This window comes from Anser anser, assembly GCF_964211835.1.
Source record: "Anser anser genome assembly, chromosome: 3".
NCBI classification, from domain to species: domain Eukaryota; kingdom Metazoa; phylum Chordata; class Aves; order Anseriformes; family Anatidae; genus Anser; species Anser anser.
Window position 1 is genome coordinate 69,309,731 of NC_139722.1, and position 16,669 is coordinate 69,326,399.

The 16,669-nt window shown below is 39.5% G+C and overlaps 1 protein-coding gene across 6 annotated transcripts in view; it reads right to left on the minus strand.

Moving 5' to 3' along the window:
- Positions 1–9,651, minus strand: part of CCDC170 (coiled-coil domain containing 170) — a 45,915-nt gene extending 36,264 nt beyond the window's left edge. Inside the window, exons 1-2 of one of the 6 annotated variants that reach the window (XM_083827755.1) lie at positions 9,275–9,651; positions 5,867–5,894 (exon numbers count right to left, since the gene is read on the minus strand). In XM_083827755.1, coding sequence (XP_083683881.1) covers positions 5,867–5,881 — 15 coding nt within the window. In that variant the 5' untranslated portion in view covers positions 5,882–5,894; positions 9,275–9,651. Of the gene's footprint in view, positions 1–5,521; positions 5,754–5,866; positions 5,895–7,310; positions 7,394–8,486; positions 8,958–9,274 lie in introns of those variants that run through there. The other 5 variants (XM_083827754.1, XM_083827758.1, XM_083827753.1 and 2 more) reach the window with 5 other exon arrangements.
- Between the last annotated feature and the right edge of the window lie 7,018 nt (positions 9,652–16,669).

A 16,669-nucleotide genomic window follows, 5' to 3' on the forward strand; every position in this document is an offset into this window, starting at 1 on the left:
CATTAGACATCACATTTTAAAACATTTTTGCTTCCGTGCTTTTTTGTTTTTTTTCAACTACTAAAGAGCCTCTGTTCCAAGCATGTTATTTCCAGAGTAACTCACCCTTATTGTAATATAAGGTAAACAGTCATTTCTCTATCAGCCACCACTTTCACCTGCAATTTAAGCCATCAGCATCAGTGCTAGAGTATACCAGGAGAGCAACACGCTTGTTAGAGAAAGGCCTTTCTATTCTTTACACAAGTCCACGGCCTCTAAAAAGGGGTAGGCTAATGCTAGGTTGCCTTGTGTATCTATGTTTCAATTCAGCATTATGGGAGGAAAAAAAAGTAATGAGATTAAAAATCTCAATTACAACTAAAAATCACAACTACAGAGTTATTTGACTTTTGCATGCTGCTTCTAGTTGGTGTTGTTCTTGTCACTCAGCATTTCCCACCACACAACAGACTGCTGCCAACACGCTGACAAATTGTGAAGGCATAATTCTGAATCCTCAGTGTCTATGAGGGTATCTTGCAACTTTCAAGCCAGAATTTGCAGTTGTATTACATACAGACAGATTAATCTAACTCATAAATCAGAAGGAGGGAGAAAATAAAGGTAGATCATATGAATCTCCATAAAGGGCTAACCTGCTCCCTTGGTACCCTCCTTCCATTAACAGTGGCCATTAGCAGGTTCCCAAGCAGATACAGCACAAGTACATAAGATATTCCCCCTCAGCAATTCCATAGCCTCCAATTATTTTCAGCTCAGGTTACTTCCTGCAGTTTCCATGAACTTAGTCACACTCAAAAGTCCCCTGTCGACAAACCTCTCCAGTCACTCCTTCAACCCATGTCAACTTTCACACAAAAGGTTTTGTTGGCGATGATGTACTAAAGTGTCTCTTATACAAAGAACGACTTTGTTTTTCAGACTGCAGTTATTCTAAATACCGCCATAATTTTACATTGAAAGAATAAAAAAAAAAAGCACACTGGCTGTCAATCTTCTCTGTGCCACGTGTGATTCTGCAGCTTTCTATCACGTCTCACCTCCGCTGTCTCTGTACCAGGTTGAAGAATCCATGCCTACTCAGGCCTCCATCTGTTTCTCAAAGTCAGTTTTTGGCTTGCCCAGCTGTGCTTTTACTTTTAATCAGCCATGGCTAAAAGTCCTTTTGAGTTCTTACTATGAAGTTTGGGCACAATTTCAGTTTTTTGAATGATACTTTCTTGTCCCCAGCAATCACCATTACCATACTGACTTTCTTTCATCCTTTTTCAAACCCTACTAATAGATGACAAGTACTGGCTTTGTGCTTCCAGCAGTCTCCTTCACACCACTTTCAAGACTACAATTCTTTTAGCCATGCCTTCTAGACTCTTTTCAATACGCTTTCTTATTTTTGTGCATTTCTTCTACAGTAGAGCACAAATGCAGTGGATTTCTTGGCCTTTGTTATTTAAATCTTTCAATATGAAAATTGAGACCTGAGGTCTTGATAGGAGTTCCATTAGACAGAACATTTTTTCAGTCAGCCATGACTACAAAATGATGTAATTTAACATCTTCAGAACTGAAGTCCGTTTAGGCGATACTGGGAGCACGTGTGTTAGAGGACAGAACAAGAGAATTTTATTCCATCAGCTGCCACACAGGTAAACAAAACTGCAATACTAATGCTTTTAGGTATGTGTTACGAAATGCAACTCTCCACCAGTTCATGCCTGCCCTCGAAACTAGGTATTCCAGTGGCGACAGACGAGGTGTTGTCTTCACTCCATGCTGTTCCTGATGGCCAGCAAAGGGGGTGCCAGCCCGCAACACGCTCTTTTCAAGCAACTCGGGGAGGCAGATTTACAGCTAAATTATTTAGGAAAGCCATGCATGATTTTTTAAATGAGCTACAGTGCCATTCTATGTAATTAAGTAGTATTAACTCCACGTAGAAAGAAGCAATTTGTATAGGCTTGTCATACTTGAAAACTAAAATTCATTCTCCATAGTACACTTATTTAAATGCAAAAATTACTCCTGAACAATTACCTGGAACAAAAATATTTTTCTGTAATAAAATATATTTCAGTTCTAAATGGAACATTACCCTCCTGTAACAAGCTGGTAAGTACTGGTAAGATCCATGCATTAAAATGTTTATTTGAATATAAAAGCATGAAATTTTCTGTGGCAGGCCACTAAACAAATAGCACTGATGAACACTGAGGAGCAATAGAGCAATAGAAAAAAGCCTGTAGGGATTTCATTAAGAGTATAGCTAAACGCACTGAACGGCAGGTGAAACTGACATAAATGAGATTAAAATCGTAAATGATTCATCAGGTGCCTCTGATGTCATTGTTGTAGTTTGGTCACTGCATGGTGGCACACATGTATGTGTATATACACACAAAAAGCCTTATTTTTTATTTGAGTGCCAGTCTATAAAAACATCAGGGCTGTAAGGACTAGCAAACTAGCAACCTGGAACAATTCACATTCAATTAAAAAAGAAATTAAACAGTGCCTCTCTTCAGCAGACTGTATAACTGGATGTGTAACCCTTACTGAAACAACTGGGAGCAGAAATAGTTTTCTGCCTTCTCTCACCTTTCAGACATACCTGGGCTTTTAGACTTGAAAAGAAAAACACATCAAAAGTGAGCAACACACACCATTAGCTCTTTGCCTGAACTGTTTTCTCACAAACTTGTCGTTTCCATTCTCGTACACTCATCAGTCTCCATGAGCGCAAGACAAACTGAATCTCAAGACATCTTAAGGCTGACTGAGCGAAAGACAACTACCTAAGGTCCCAGAAAGAGAACACTTAGCTATCTGTTCCTTTCCCTGTTGTTTTTTGGTTTGTTTTTGTTGCTTTTTTTTAACTTGTTCCCCTGAAATGAGGGGAAGGAAGGAGGAACAAAAACCTACACAGCAACCTTGGAAGAGTCCAAATAAAGAGCTGAGCTTCCTGATGATCACAGTTGCACAACCTAGATGATCAAAAGGAAATAAGGAGGTGGAGAACAAGTAGCTCCCATGTGTCTTTTAACTGACCAAAACCCATTCTCTGGAACAACATTTTCAGAAAATGCAAGAAGCACGCGTTCTGCTGACATAAACTTACAAGCTTCCTGTGGAGTGTGTAACTGTGTTCATGATTATGACTGCTACAAAACACACCAAAAGAGAAGGCCAGATGGCTAATACAAGCAGCAACTGGAACTACCTGAGTAACAGGACATGTATATAGCTGAAAACTACACACGCTAAAACTGAAAGCATAAAACCTTGCATTTAGAAATTACAGCTTATTAAAACATCACAGAAACCTGTCTACTCAACACTGCACTTTCAACACAGCTTTCTCAATGAGATAAATAAATGAAATGTCCTCCTAATAAAAAAAAATAGCATCATGTCTGCTTTCCTCCAGTCCTCAAGTACCACAGCAGTCTTAAGTGAGAGCTTACACACCACGGCTAGTAAAAGCTGTTTCAGCTTCAGAGTCTTTTACAGGGTTGCAGTGCTGACCCTAAGAACTCCCTGTCAGCAGCCTCCTCTTTTAGAGCACGAAGGGTGTGTCTCAGATGCCTTTCCTTTGGCTACGTGTTGCATGGAGACAGCCATCTGATGGTTTGATAAGAAAGTTCCAAGTTCTTTAAGGTTTCCTTAAGCCAGAAAACATGATGTTAAAGGAGCATCCAGAGTTTACAAGAGGTTAATAGAGACTCTTGCACATATTATTTTGAAGTTAGAGTGTGACATGTAGCCCTTCTATTTCATTCTACATCAGCACTGGTTTCCAGGCTGAGATAAATTAGAAGTTCAGCTCCTGTCCAGTCTAAATAGGAAAAAAAATGAACAGTTTTCTAAACAGGTGAATATCTAGTAAAATAACTCTCTATCAAGAAACACATACAGAAATCCTTGAGGAATAAGGCAAAACTACTGGTTTGGACTCTGGCAGAAGGTAAATTACTTTGGATTAGTTTTTATAATATTGTCGACTCTTTAATCTTTCTTCAGTTCCCTAGTAGAGACCAGATTATATCCATCAAGTTTAATCACATTCATCTCCTCAAAGACACTCAGCAGTGCTCTTTCACAGAGGAGTTGCCACTCTCATCAAGCCAGACTGATACACGCAGCTCAGCTCACGGTCATGTACAGCAGAGCACAGCCTCTGAGATAAAAGCGCTGCCAATTTTCTCAACACTTTATCATCATTCTAAGGGGGTAAGGCACGGCATGGGCCATCTCTTTGCTACTTTGTCTTCTTTTTGCTTTATTCCACTTGTTTCATATTGTACAACCACACGGAATTCTTTGAGGTAGAGAGCTTTGTTTCATCCTGTAGTACAGCACGGCTCCAAAACCACAGCCACTGCTAGCAAATACTAACACTGTTTACATTATTTATATGTTATTATATTTATATTACTGTATTGGCGTACATTTTCTTTTTCTTCCCTAAACAAAGACAACTGCTTCTGACTCTACAGAAAAAGGCACACATCTCGAAACTGATGAAATAATAAAATTACAGATCACAGCTGAAGAAGGCCCCGTTCCTCAGCAACAATCAGTGTAAGAAAGCCCTTTACAGATGGAATTTCTAAAACCTACATTTGTTATACAAAGGTAGATTTTTAAATGGTGAGTATTTTAAAGAGATAAAGATAGACATCCAGAAGGATTTAAAATAAGCCAAGTGCAAAAGTCAACAGGAATTACCATTCACTCATTTATGGTTTTAGTGAGATTTATAGAAGCAGTTCTCAAGTGCCTTAGCAAATACGAAGCTAATCACTGCAACACCACACTAGGAGAGCTGCTATACTTATAACATTTGGGGGAGGAGGGGAGGGAGCGTACATGTCTTAATATTTAAGTAAATAGCTTTCCATGTTTTGCCAGCAGCTATTCACAAGTCTGGTCATTAGTCATGCATATAACAAATCCATTAACTGGGCTTGACTCTACTACAGGAGTAAGATTTACAATGTACATGTGGGGATTTTGTCACTCCCTGGAAAAAATCAGATTTGTAATGTCTCATGAGTACTACATAGTTTATACTGATTACAGTTATGTGAATAAAATGAATAACGCGCTAAAAGAATAAGAGGCAGTACACAGGAGAAACCTGCATATATTATAATTCAATGAGCTCTAGAGCAGTCTGGGTTTTAAATGTTTCACCCATTCACATTATGAAATTTCTATCTCTTCCCATTTACCAGCAAGAAAATTAAGCTTTCATTTTACTTTCAATGCCAAACAGAAGATAAATCTATATTTACAATATTTAAGAGTAATATTTACTTAAACCTTTAGCTTCATTAGCAATAGACATTCTTTAGAGGATGAACAACATGAGGTCATCATTGTTATTATGTGGTGTGGGTTTTTTCATTTTTTACCAGATAACTACTTCCACCATTTTGGAATCTGGCCTGTAATTGGCAAACTTCACTTAATTCAGAATTGACAGAACATCAACAATATTCACTAGATTTATACCTACCCATACACTTCAAAATCCATCAGCTGTTCAAGTCAGTCACTCCCATTCTGCTTTTATCAGCTTTTCCTTTATTAACAATGTCCTTTCCTGCCACACTTCTAATTTCGACCCTGGCAAACACTGCTAACTCTGCCCCCCTCTCCCCCTTTCCCAAAAGATATATATTTTTTTAATCTCTACAAAAATAGAAAGCCCTCAAAAAGTAATCACTGACCACTACACTGAGTGACTGCCGGTACAGTCCTTCCTTGCCTCTTGCCCATAGCAGATGAACACTACTCAGGGCAGGGAAGCACTTAGGCACATTTGGATTGGCAGACCAAAAATAAATAATGACTCACGAACCTTTATTGGCTCCATTCTTCCTTTGTTTCTAAATGGAAAAAAAAAATAGAGGTTGAAAACAGGTGATAATAGTTTGCATTCTGAAAACAAACAAAATCCTGAACCTATTTTTCTTCCTAATGCAACTTTATGCTTACAGGTGTATATATGCATAAAAATTGTTCTAATTTCTGAAAACTCAATGCATTTTCCTAACGTAGCGGCACAGATGATTATTATTTGTTGCAACCAGCACGAAGATGACATCCAATATAAAATACTGAGATGAACATTTTTATAGAAAAAATTCTATACAGAATTCATCTCCCTCAGAAATCACAGGGAAATTTTAGTCCCAGGACAACGGAGAACAATAGGAAATCATTTTGCACGGGCTCAACAACCAGAAAAGGGAGCTTAAACACCATGTTTTGATTGTAAATATTCTAACTACAGTTAGAAATGTAATATTAAAAGTTTGTTGTCATCCAGCACCTGATTAGCTTAACGTTCTGACAAAATAATCAAAATATGTTCTAACAAGGCCACTTTTAAAACTTTCTTGTATAAATTGATTTTAAAGGAAAGAAATCTACTTCAGCATTCAGGGATCATTCAACTTTTATTGTATTTTGCAAAAGAACCTATCCTAATATATATTTTAAAAAAAAAAGTTCAAGTTTTAGAATATATAAATTTCATAAAATCTGCACAATAAAAAGCTGATCTTATGTAAATATCTGCAAGTTTCATGAAAATCAGGCAGTGGCCAGTTTTCAGAGACTCAGTAGTGAATGAAGGGAAAGCAGATAGCCCTTGGGCAGTGCAGAATTAGCTTGGCAACAGCAGCTAGCCAGCCAGCACACACGTAGCTTCAGAATAGCCACAGCAGCTAAACACACCCATGCAAGAAAGGTGAGCCACTATTACACAATAAGTCAGATTTTGTTAAATCAGATGAAAATAGACCACAATGAACCAGTATCTTAGAGAAAAAAAAAAAAAGTTCATAAATTAACCAGCCTGTATGTATATTTTGGGTAAGCTTAACTTCTTTCTCAGTAATGCTTTGCCCAATTTGCCTGCCATCAGAGATCTCAAAATATTTGTATTAATACTGCTTTATGAATATCAACCTTAAAAGTTGCATGTAATATTAAATATGTTGGGTTGGGTGGCGGGGGAGTTATATGCCTGTGGAGGGGTTTTTTTTATGCCTTAGCATAGTTCTGGAAACACACAAAAATGAGTAACACATTCCCAAAAGCCCAAATAATTAGTGAAGAGATTTTCTAAATTCCTTTCAGGAGGGTATTGCTTAGCCCTACCCTCCTCCCTTTGCAGTAGTCATTAAAAAGGTATTACTAAATGATAAAAATCACTGTCTGGTGTTGTTTATCTACTGAAGAGGCTTGATTAATGGGCCCAGATGAAAGTTGCACAACAATCAAAATTTTAATCTTACCCTCTACTACTACAAGCAGCAGTTAAAGCAGTATCATCTTTCATTTTCCTCTCTGTTAGGAAGAGGTGACTTTGCATCTAAATTTAAATAATAAATTTAGTATGACAAAAGACAGCAGTCTTCTCAAGGCAGAGGTAGAAGCATCAATTACTGTAAATATTATTTTTTTTGTTTTTTTTCCACTTCATCCTTTGGCAGCAGGGCTAAATTAAGGAAATTGGATCTCCCAAGACACTTTATATCATTGATTTTCCAAAACGAATAATGAGGAAGAGCTGATGTGTTTAGTGCCAAAATAATAAAAATGGTAATTGCCAAGACAAGAATTAGGAGTAAAATATAACAAAATTAAGTGCTTATGCGGGGATTTTTGCAGCTCGCTTGTTCTATGGGTTTTACTTCATTGGTGTTGAATAGTGTTATATGACTTTTGTAAGAGATTTGTTTAAAAGAAAGATTTGAAAACAGACCACCACGGAATGCCAACACTCTCGCACTTCTACAACGCCTATTGTGTTTTACCTACAGGCAATACAAGCCAGATATTTGTGATATATTTGAATGTGTGGGTATAAATACAGTTAAGACCGACTTGCTCTAGATTGGTTTGCCGTTTGTAGCCCACAATTTATAAACACAATTTTCTTAATGTGCTCCTGAGCCTCCGCAGAACTGCTCACAGCTTGCTGACTCCAGGTCAGTGGGATGGAGCTGCTGTCAGTTCCCTAACTAAGCTGTGCTAACGAAAACTCTCTAATCAGGTAAAAACAAGCATGGTTAATATAATGGCAATCAATCTTGCAACACACAGAACCTCTGTATTTTTTGTTATATAGCGTAATTACACAACTGGCATTCAACTATGAGGGGCATACCAAGCTGTTCGTGCACTAACAAATAGTTTTCCCTTCAGAAAAAGAAACTGTTACAAATTTTCTGCTCTATCTTCAGCAGAAACGAGCTCGATTCTTCCAAGCATTATCCTTGGGTGTCTCCTCCCAATTCACATCAAAGCCAGCGAACCGGTTTCAAAGCAGTAAGAAAGGCGAAGAAGAAATTCTTAGATAACCGTAAATTCCTGCCACATGACAGACCCTCCCTTCTGCAACACTTAACAAGGAGAGGTTTTGTCCTTGAGTTTGTACAGATAAGCTCTAACGATCGGCTCAAGCTTACCGAGGTGGGATTGAAGCACACGCCCACCACCAAGTAAAGCTCTGCAGCTGCAGAAATTGTTAAAAAATAATAACAATAAATTTAAAATCGAAAAGACAACTGGTGAGAGCGGTTTCCAGCCAGCCGTACTGTCGGTCGCCCTCCGCAGAAACAGCCAACAGAAAACTCCTGGAGACCGGGAAAGCGTTTTTCCAAAACTGCTCCGAGCACGGCCCGGCCTCGGAGGGCTCAGAGGGGCCGGCGGGGCTGCTCCCGGCCCCGGAGCACGGCCCGGCCCTGCCGGCAGCCGGTACCTGGGCAGCCGAGGGGCGGCCGGGGCTGCGCGGGGCCCGGGGCTCCCGGCTGCCGGCCCTCGGGCCGCTCATGGCGGCCGCGGCGCTGGCTCTGTCCCCAAGGCAACGCGGGCGGGCCCGGCTCGTTGGGTACGGAGACAGCGCATACCATGGGGCCATTCTTAAGTAAATGATGCCTCGCCCCTCTTCGGGGGTCAGTTTCCACTCGCCATGGAGCAGTAGTGAAAACATCCGGTCAGCAGCACAAATACTAGATCTGAAGATTAAGTTAACGGGAGCGGGTGCATGCGTGTTGACCTTACAGACACAACCTCTTTTTTCCTGTAAACAGGACAGCAGCAAACTGCGCCACAAAGCCACTTCCACTGAAGCATATAATGTTTGAGGTTGGGAAAGAAGCAGTTGGGATCATCAAGCCCAACCACCCATCTGATCTATTGAGTCCCACCACAAAACCATGTCCCTAAGCACTGCATCCACACATCTCTTAAATACCTTCAGGGATGGCAACTCCCTTGGTGGCCTGTTCCAATGGTTAACCCCCCTTCTTGTGAAGAAATTCTTCCTGATACCCACTCTAAGACTCTTCTCGCACAACTTGAGGCCCTTTTCTCACATGCTATCACTTGCCCCCTGAGAAAAGAGACCAACACCCGCCTCACTACAACTTCCTTTCAGGTGGTTGTAGAGAGTGATGAGGTCTCCCCTGAGCCTCCTCTTCTCCAGACCAAACAACCCCAGCTCCCTCAGCCGCTCCTCACAGGACTTGTGTGCCAGGCCCTTCACCAGCTTCGTAGCCCTGCTCTGGACACGCTCCAGGGCCTTGATGTCCTTCTTGTGCTGAGGGGCCCAAAGCTGAACACAGTACTCGAGATGTGGCCTCACCAGAGCGGAGTACAGGGGGACGATCACCTCCCTGGTCCTGCTGGCTGCACTACTCCTGATACAAGCCGGGATGCTGTTGGCCTTCTTGGCCACCTGGGCACATGGTCAGCTGGCTGTTGACCAGCACCCCCAGGTCCTTTTCTGCCAGACAAGAGGGCCAAGCCGCATACCCAGAACTGCAGCAACAGCAATTGGTCACACCACGGGGAGATGGAGAACACAAGATGTCCTCTGATTTGGGAAGTGCCTGGAAGTGACCCATCTTTTTGAAGGGGTGTTCACAGAAGCTTTTTTCCACTTCAAATACTCCGAACAAGAGCACTTCACAGATCCGAGAAAATTACCCTTTTTCTCAAGAAATCAAGGTGGAGGCCCACAGACCAAATGACACCATGCTCTTGCTCAGGCACAGTTTCCTTCTCTTCTCCAAGAGACTGGAAAATGAGCAGTCCACACAGCATGGGGAGAGCAGGCTGCCTTCATTACAGCAAAAATAACTCCATCAGACAGGGGAACCTCCTCCTCACCTCCCTTCCAAATAAAGTAGATAAACATGGGAACAGAGGAACTGCAGCTAGCATTAATAAAAGGGAAGGAAAAGAGGAAGGGAAAAAAGGAAGGAAAAGAAACCTTCAGATGTGCAGGCATATTGGCGCTGTATATCACTTACTTTGGAGCTGCTTAATCAGGCCTGTCACAACAATTGCAAGGAACAGTGCCATCTTATGTGATTTCTATACTCAAATCAAAAAGTATGACAGCTTTCCTTCTGTTTCTATGAATACTGATGTGTTTGTGTTTCCCAGAGAATAAAATTGAGAAGCTAGGGTTAGTACTGTTTTTTTTATTATTATTTTTGTGTATTAAGAATACACCTGTGAGTGATCAATTCATTATTTAGAGACTGCCACACTCAGGCTGCAAGCTCAATATAAAGGAAAATTGTGCTAAGGACTGTTTGCTGTTACCTAAACATGCATGTCCACACTACCTTTTTTCTCCTCCGCTCTGTGTACCTGATGCTATTGCACTGTTTCTGCCAGTAACAGAGAATCTCCCCACCATCCATGCCCAGGAGTGCCAGTGTAGATACCATATTTTAAAATGCTACATTACTTGAAGCACAGAGCTAGGCGATGCCATCCCTCAGATGGAATCTGCCATGTGGAGGGAGCAATGTGCACTAAACTGATTAAAGGAGGGGAAAAAAAAGAAAAAAAAGATTAACTGGAACAAAATAAAGCTGGGAATAGAGCAGGGGAAACAGAGCTGAGAGTGGCATGGGGCTGAGCCATGCTGTGGCTCTGTCTGGGCAGCACAGAGTGGAGGGACCCTTAAGCCTCCACTTCAGCAAGCACCTGGGAAAAGCCACAGAGACCATCAGTGGCCAAGATGACAACTGCTCCCTCTGATGTGTTTCACTTCATCCTTACTGTCTCAGTGAAACAGAGAGCAGCTTTTACTAACAGGATGCATGGAAGAGCTCGGCGCAGCGTCAGGTACGCACTGCAGCCAGCACGAGGGAGCGGCAGGACCTCACTGGGGTCAGCGGCTGCCGGGAAGCACAGCCGGCCGTGGGTCAGTCTCGCCCCGTGCTCCAGCAGTGCAGGACTCACTGTACTGGCTCAAAGGTGCTACAGCCACATGTGCAAAGTGCTGAGCCCGCAGGAACTCATTCTGCAATTCATATAATTACAATATACAATGCATATAATAAATATTTGATATTTTTGACAGGTTAAATTTGTACTGATTGTCTTGCACAAACACCAGTATATATCTGGTGTAAGTTTTAACATCTTCCCCTAAAACAAAAATCTCTAGTTGAGCATCTTGACAGCAGCCCAAACTGTCCCACTAGCAGAGCAGTGTGAAGATGCATGATTAAATGACTGTGAAACCTTGTCCTAACACTAAGTACATGCTTGAATGCATTTCCCCATCACTAATCCTGCAGCGCCACAGCTGGTTCAAGAGCCAAACTTCAGCTACTTCTATGCCCTTTGTGATACTGAGAGAACACTTATGAAACTGCAGCTTAGAGTACGGCTACAAAATTATTCAGCTTTAAAAAAAATTAAAAAATGCTGAACTGTAGCAAGAGTAACAAGAGGGGCAAGAAAAAGAGGATGAAAAAAAGCAGAAATTTCATTTAACACTGGAAAAGAATGTGGTAATTTGAGGGAGTACAGTACCCACTCTTCAAGACATTCAACCATGAAAGGTATCCTAGTACAGGATGATAACACTTTAAAATGTTTTAGGCTTGTTTGCTAAATACTACAGGTAGAGCTCTCAAAAGGATTCAAATGTTTCTTTAACAGTGAGGACATAAAAACTTAGGAAAGATTAATTCTGAATTTTTAGTTAAAAATAATTTCAAGGAATCATTTACATGAACGGAATTCTTCATGTTGTGTTACAGAAATTACAGGGAGAGCCTCAGCCTGAGAAAATAACGATACAGAATCTCTTGAATTCATGTACCTACTAAAGTTACTCTACTCTCTAAGCAGAAAGTTTTGATTTATTAATTCTATTCGCAGATCGTCATTTAAGAATACATAACCGATTAAAAGATTGAATCAAAATATTTTAGTTTTGAAAGAAACATTTTTTGATTAATACTGTATAAAAAAAGTGGTTTTGACCTCAAGCCATTGACATCAATACCACATTGAGAAGGTAACATGACTTGAATACATATACCCATTTCAGACACTCATGTAAAGGCAACTATCGCTGAGGTAGAAGAGACTATTATGCTAGCAACATTAAAAAGGAAAATGAAATGTTATTTCCCCAAAAGAGACTTGGGGTAAATTTAGTCTCTAAGACCTAATGGTATTCAAATTCAGCTAGAATAACTGAAACAGTCACATTTTTACAAATACTGGGCACAAAAGTCATGAGCATGACATGCCAAGGTTCATGCTTGCCTTCCCAAAGGTATCAATTCCAGAAGCGCAGTGTGTCCCAACACCAAGCTGCACTGTCCCCCTCGCCTCACACACACGTACCCAAGATCACTAGTATTACATCCTGTGGCACAGAATTTTTCTTGGAATGCCTTATCTTCAACCTACCTACTTCAAAATATAGTCAAGAAATCAAGACAGGACTTATTTCTATTTCTCTTCTGTCAGTTGACACAGAAGTCACAACTAGTGGCAGACAATGTGATGTAGAGAGCAAATGCTTGAAAGTATGACTTTTATTAAAGGAAGATTATTGCCTCTCTGGAGGCAATTTCATAACACATTTACAGACTTTAAGGTGAAAAAGATATAAACACAACTATAAGGAAAAATTAGACTCGTGGGAAAAGGAGACAATATCACAGACTAAGAGGATTATGAGCATATGTCTGTGTGTGTCAATTGTGTCTGATACCAGTTACTATTGGAAATCTGACAGTGGACAAGCTTGAAGATTAACTAACCTGATAAAGACTAGTTGTTCCTCTGCCTAAACAAAATGGCAGTGCTTTTTTTGTGAAATACTGAGTTTAACTGTCCTCAGCCCATGTGAACCTGCAAAACTCAGCCACACTGATGGAGACATTGTGTGGGATCATTAAACCCGCTAATGTATACCTTGATATATCTTACCTTAGTCTGCTCAGTTCCAAATCTTTGACGTCATTAAAGACTTGGAAGAAATACGTAGGATCCCAAGGAAGATGAAAAAATTCTACAAGCATGGAAATGTCTTTTTTTTTGGGGGGGGAAAATTCACATTTCAAAATTGAAAAAAAAATGAAATTCACATTTCAAGCATAAGTTTGAAAGATTATGATCATTTAGTTTACTGAAAAGTAACAAAAGCAGCATACAATGAACGTTTATTTAATTTATACGATCATAATATGACATCTTTCCCAATGGAAGTGGAAGAGGAAAAAATAAAAGACCCCAAACTCAAAAAAGAAGCATAAAATCACTAAGGTTGGAAGAGACCTTAAGATCATCTGGTCCAACCATCACCTTACCACCAAGGTCACCCACTAAACCATGTCCCTAAGCACCAGGTCCAGCCTTTCCTTAAACACCCCCAGGGATAGTGACTCCACTACTTCCCTGGGCAACCTATTCCAATGCCTGACATATAAATAAAACCCCTCCTCACAATTTATGTTTGGAATTCACAACTATAAAGCTGAGCCAGAATTTGGATTAACTTGTATATACATATTTATGACATAAATGTACTCCATTTATTTTCACAACCAAGAAATATAAACTGCCCATGGTGTAGGAAGAACTTCTACACTCTGCTTGCTGCCACATTGTAAAGAAATAAAAGAAACATTTTAAACAACAGATTTTCAGAGTTTTATTTTTAAACTCCTTAGGTAAGTCATAGGTGATTTTCAACTTATACTTTTGCCTTAAATGAAAATAATTCTATACTTTTTCCTCTGTATTTTAGATAAACAAACGGCTTCTAAGCAAACAAAACATTTAATGAAAACTAGCAATTCTGTATAAAATTCCACTTTGGAATTCTTATTTTATATACAGTTTAACTTCTTAGAATAAAAACATTTAATGGGCATACATTCTGGGCAACAGAGTGAACAGTTTCCTATGCTGACAGAGTACTGGAGATAAATATGCTTCACATCAAAGAAGGAATTAAGTAGTTCAACCATGAATGCAAATACACTATGAACTTTAAAAACTATTTCAACAGCAACAGTTAAGGTTTATAGAACATTAGTAGTGCATGTAAAACAAAGCGGCTTTGAAATATTTTAGTTACACTGAGCTAAACACTAAAATATTTCCATTTTTGCTGAGAACATATGGAGCACCTAGTGGTTTGGGAAATGATCCTCATAACAACTACACCAGCTGCACTAGGCTTAGTAAGAAGCTGTCATGTGTATTTCAACAGACTGTCAATGCTTTTTAAGGTTTTGAAATTGACAAGAATATCAGTATTGTAACAAGGTAAGAACTTTATTGAGACATGGCAGCATTAGGGAAAAAATTTGGTACTCTTGCATCTATTTCTTTCAAAACCTCAGTAAGCTTTATTGACATTTATATAAAATCCACTTCAGAAGAAAAACACCGGGAACTTCGGCCTGAATTACTTTAAGTTGGCTTTTTCACCCATTGAAACAGTATGACGTTTGACTTTTGCACAGAAGTATATAATTTATTTCAATATTCTTAAATCAGTTTCCAGTCATACCATCAGCTTATTTTCTAGATCAGTTTATTTTATAACAACTCATCTTACAGCCTCAAATACATACAGAATTATTGTATATATCTTACCTAACAAATTATCAAGTATTAAGTTTTTATACTGGTTTTCGCTGTGCCAGTGACCCTGCTTTTCCCACTGTTTCATCACAGATGGAAGTCATCATTACCTCTCAAGGACTGATTTACAAATACAGTTCCTCAAGAGGTAGAACAAATATATATATATAAAGTCAAAAGACATTGGTCTGTGGTGGTCCTTGGAATTACTGAAAATGCCTTTATTTTTACTATAAATACTCAAATGGCACATGAAGAGAAAACCTCAAGCATTTGGGTATACAAATCAGTAGCTCCTGAGGTATGTTGTAGAAGCATTTTGGGCAATTAGTTGTAACTGATGTACAGAAGCAATTTTCCTGAACAATCAAGAAAATAATTATGCTATAACATATGCTATTATTATAACATATGCTTTATACTACCTAATAACAGTATATTCCATCTGAACACAGTAGGCACATTGCCTTTCATGAAGCTCCAATTACACAAGCAGTTAATGCTGAATACCTAGGAAAGCACTTCCTAAATGGATACACTATTTTCAACTAACCTTTAGCTAACCCAAAAGCAGAGCACAGCACCTCAGAGTAAGTCCTGCTACTACCTTATAGCATTGGAGAACATAACACTGGCATTCCAGCTTCTTTTCTTTATGAGAAATCTGAATTTTACTTTTTGTAAACTTTTTGTAACAGCCAACCAACAAATGGAAACGTGTGATGCATATTCCATCCTGCCTGTAAATGACACTTTGCAGTTACAGCTATAGAAGCCAAGCAGTTAGGTATCTGGAAGTTATGGATGTGCATTCTTGATGTAATTATGTTGTCACACTATTAATTACGAAACTTTTCTTTGTGAGGGGTAAAAGATGTGCTCACTTAATAGACTGCAAAATGATTTTTTTTTCAATGTGACATCAAGTACTAATCTAAGAATTACATCTTACAACAATCATGAAAGCAATATCCTATTTCCCCACAAACGTTAATGCAACAGTCTGCAATGAGAAGATTCAGTAAAACTGACAAACTACTGATGCATTTCCTAAATGACTTAGCATTTTGTAGGGCTATTTATCATGACTTTAGAATATTAATTTTCACTGACTTGCATTGAGTTCCCTGAAGGAAGAGCCAGAAAGCAACCTGGGGATAGAGAGACGGATTAACATCCAGTGAGACATGTGAACAAGTTTCTCACCACCTGTAATGACTGCCTAAGAGGCAAATCTATTCCTCGAGGCACTGCCTCAACAGTGAAACAACCCTTTCTCTTCTTTCAAGAGACTTTCAAACCTCTCCAGCAGTAAGTGAGCACCTCACAAATAATCTGTCCTGAGACAATCAGGTTCTTTCTGCTAATTATTTTGCTTCCTTGGACAAGGCAGGGAGTTCTCATTGCATGTATTCCACAACATCCACCTCTCTGCTCTTGACCCAAAGTTGTTGCTTCAGAGTGCATTTGAAACAAGTTAACAGCATTTTCAAAGATGAGAAACTGGGGCTCCAGTGCCCAGACTCATCATGTCATTTATGTATTTATCAAAGCACCAAAGCTGGAGCCTCCCTGAGCTCTCTCCAGACAAAGACAGGCCACCTGACCTTTAGCTCTCTTGACTGGATTTCTAACTTACAGTTATTCAAATGCTTCAGGATGAACGTGAATTCATCCTTTAGAAGTAGTAAGCCAGAGATACAAAGAAAATGACTAAGTTCAGGTCCCA